The sequence below is a fragment of the Myotis lucifugus genome, unplaced genomic scaffold, assembly GCF_000147115.1.
Source record: "Myotis lucifugus unplaced genomic scaffold, Myoluc2.0 scaffold_485, whole genome shotgun sequence".
Classification (NCBI taxonomy): Eukaryota; Metazoa; Chordata; class Mammalia; order Chiroptera; family Vespertilionidae; genus Myotis; species Myotis lucifugus.
Genome location: NW_005871533.1, coordinates 501,989 through 504,536, shown reverse-complemented (window position 1 = coordinate 504,536; position 2,548 = coordinate 501,989). Strand labels below are relative to the sequence as shown.

The window sequence follows — 2,548 nt, the reverse complement described above, 5'->3', positions numbered from 1 at the left end:
CAGCCAAGGCAGGCCCGTGGGCCTCAAGCTTCGGGATGTGCCTGGGTCCTGGCCCCCAGCTCCCTGCCTGCTCTCCCTCGGGGCTGAGAACAGTCACGTGACACCAGCAGTGTGCCTCCTCCTTTGGCCCGTTCGCTGTCTGAGCCACCGTCTGAGCTCCGTGCGGGCAGACCCCGCTGTGCCGAGGCCACAGACAAGCGAAGGGAGGTGCCCAGCTCATCCGAGGGGCTGACCCGGGCCTTTGGACCCGGGCCTGTCTGACTCCAGAGGCCACGTCCTTGACCTCTGCTCAGGCTGACCCCCTCGCAGGGGCTGTGCCCGCCTCCCGCCCCGGGGCCCCGTGAAAACGTACCACTTCTCCTCGCCGGATGTGAAAGGACCCCGTCTCCGTCTTCTGGAACATCTTGGAGGTGACCTCTGTCCGCAGGCCGCGGGGGCTGTCCAGGGCCCGGATGTCCAGGTTGGAGTGAATGCGCTAAAGGAAGGCCAGGGGTCAGGGGCCCGGGAGAGCCTGGGCCCACCCCTCGGGCCTGGCTGTGCTCTGCCCCTGTGTGGGGACTGGGGTGGCGTCAGGGTGGCAGGGCTCAGGTGGGCTCCCCGGGGACCCTGCCTCACTGGCCTGTCCTATTTCTCCACCCTGACTGGGGACACCCTTTGCCCACTCGGCCTCCCCCCAGCCCTGCCCGGAGGGACCCGGCCTCGGGCGGGCGCCGCGCCTCACGTTGAAGGCCTCCTGCAGCAGCTCCACGATGTTGGACGAGTCTTCCTGCAGCACGCCCAGCGAGGACACGGGGAAGTACTTGTGCAGCTTCTGCGGAGAGAAAGCCAGGCCCCGGCTCAGTAACAGCTCAGGGTTATCCCCACTTTGCAGATGGGATCACTGAGGCCTGAAACTGCTGGTGCATCCAGAGTCGGACCTCTTAGCCCCGCCTGCCTGGGGGAGGGTGGGCACATGACCTCCCTGTCCCACCAGGGCACACCCTGGAGGTGCTGGCTGGTTGGGGCGGGAGTAAGGGGTGAAGGGAGGGAGGAGAGAGAGGAGAGAGGTCTGAGAAGATCCATGGACCCCCACCCGCTCCTTTCTCAGCCGGTGAGGCCCCAGGCCACCCCCACCCCCCACACACACCTCGTAGTAGCTGTAGGAGTAGTTGGTGACGGCGAAGATGGGGATAATGTTGTGTTTGGCCAGCAGGCGCACCAGGGTGGGCACAGACGGGTAGTCCTGTGTCTTGTACTGGGTGTAGGTGCCTGTGGCGTCCAGGTGGCACTCCTCGTCATTTCGCTTCAAGATGCCAGCCAGCACGTTGGCACCGTCGGCCTCATAGTGGAAGGCGGACTCGGTGGAGAACACCAGCAGGTGGGTGCTGTCAGGGCGCCAGCCGATGTCCCTCTGGGGAGAGCAAGGAGGGCAGTCACTGCGCTGTCGTGTGTGACGGTGAACGTGGGTCCCCACGGGGGGCCCGGCGCGGCCACAGGACGAACAGCAGCCGTCGTCACGAATGAGTGACGACATGGAAGACAGAACCAGTGCCAGGAAATGGGTGCGGGTCGGCGCACACTGTGGGCGCCACGCAAGATCGGCCCCGGGGCCATCCGACTGTCCCCCAAGGTCTTAGCCACCCTCCAGAACGTTTTAACTGCACAGGAAAATGTACCCCACGCAACGTTAAATGAGAAGGGCCGGTTACAAGAGGCTCAGCAGCGATGGCACTTGGTTAGACGACAGATGGGACGAGTTTGGAAACGATTACAAAAGAGAAGACGCGCCAAGTGAAAAAAAGCAAGTTTCAGATGAGCAGGGCACCGACTCCAACCACAGGAAATAAGGAAGAGGGCACGAGCTATGCTGGCGGGACGCCGTGGCCGCCGTCCGACCGTGGTGACCATGGGCTACTTCTCTTCTTTGTTTTCCAAACTGTCTATTAAGTGGGTATATTATTTTCAAAATGGGAAAAAATTGGCGAGCACACAAAACGAAGTGCCTTCTTCGGCGGCCCAGCACTGCTGGGTCCCGGGAGACTGGCGTTAGGGAGGAGATTGGGTGGGAGGCTGGCACCAGGGCACGGAAGGTCCGGAGACCCGGGACGCATGTCTGCCTCGCCGGCCAAGGCTCAGGGCGAGGGGCTGTGGCTCCCGGCACATCTGAAGCCGCATTGTAACTGAGGGCCGCCCAGAGCGGCTCGGGACGCGGGGCCTCGGCCTGGCACCGGAGCAGGCCTGTGGCAGCCGGTGCCCTGGCTGTGCCCTGCCCTCTCCCAGGCCGAGCCCCTCCCTGGCGCCCACCGTGCACACGGCCGTCTGCAGGATGGCGTCGAAGCCGCCTTCCGGGGCGTCCAGGTTGCCAGAGATGCGCTCTTGCTGCAGCTTCCTCCGGAACTCGGCCACGTCGTCGGTCAGGCTGATGACGTTCTTGAAGGAGAAGGGGGCGTCGCTGTTGGGCCAGGGCTCCTTCAGCCTGGGCACAGGGGGAGGGAGAGGGTCAGGGGCGAGGACCCGCCTGCGCCCCGCCCGTCCTCTCTGGGAGGCCGCCCGCTCGGCTCATTCAGGC

The 2,548-nt window shown here is 64.8% G+C and overlaps 1 protein-coding gene across 1 annotated transcript in view; it reads right to left on the bottom strand.

The window, feature by feature from the left end:
* The window catches only part of ITGB4 (integrin subunit beta 4), a 23,359-nt gene that overhangs the window by 18,630 nt on the left and 2,181 nt on the right, over positions 1 to 2,548 (bottom strand). Inside the window, 4 exon segments of the mRNA XM_023744769.1 lie at positions 292 to 475; positions 722 to 811; positions 1,127 to 1,390; positions 2,284 to 2,517. Coding sequence (XP_023600537.1) covers positions 292 to 475; positions 722 to 811; positions 1,127 to 1,390; positions 2,284 to 2,517 — 772 coding nt within the window.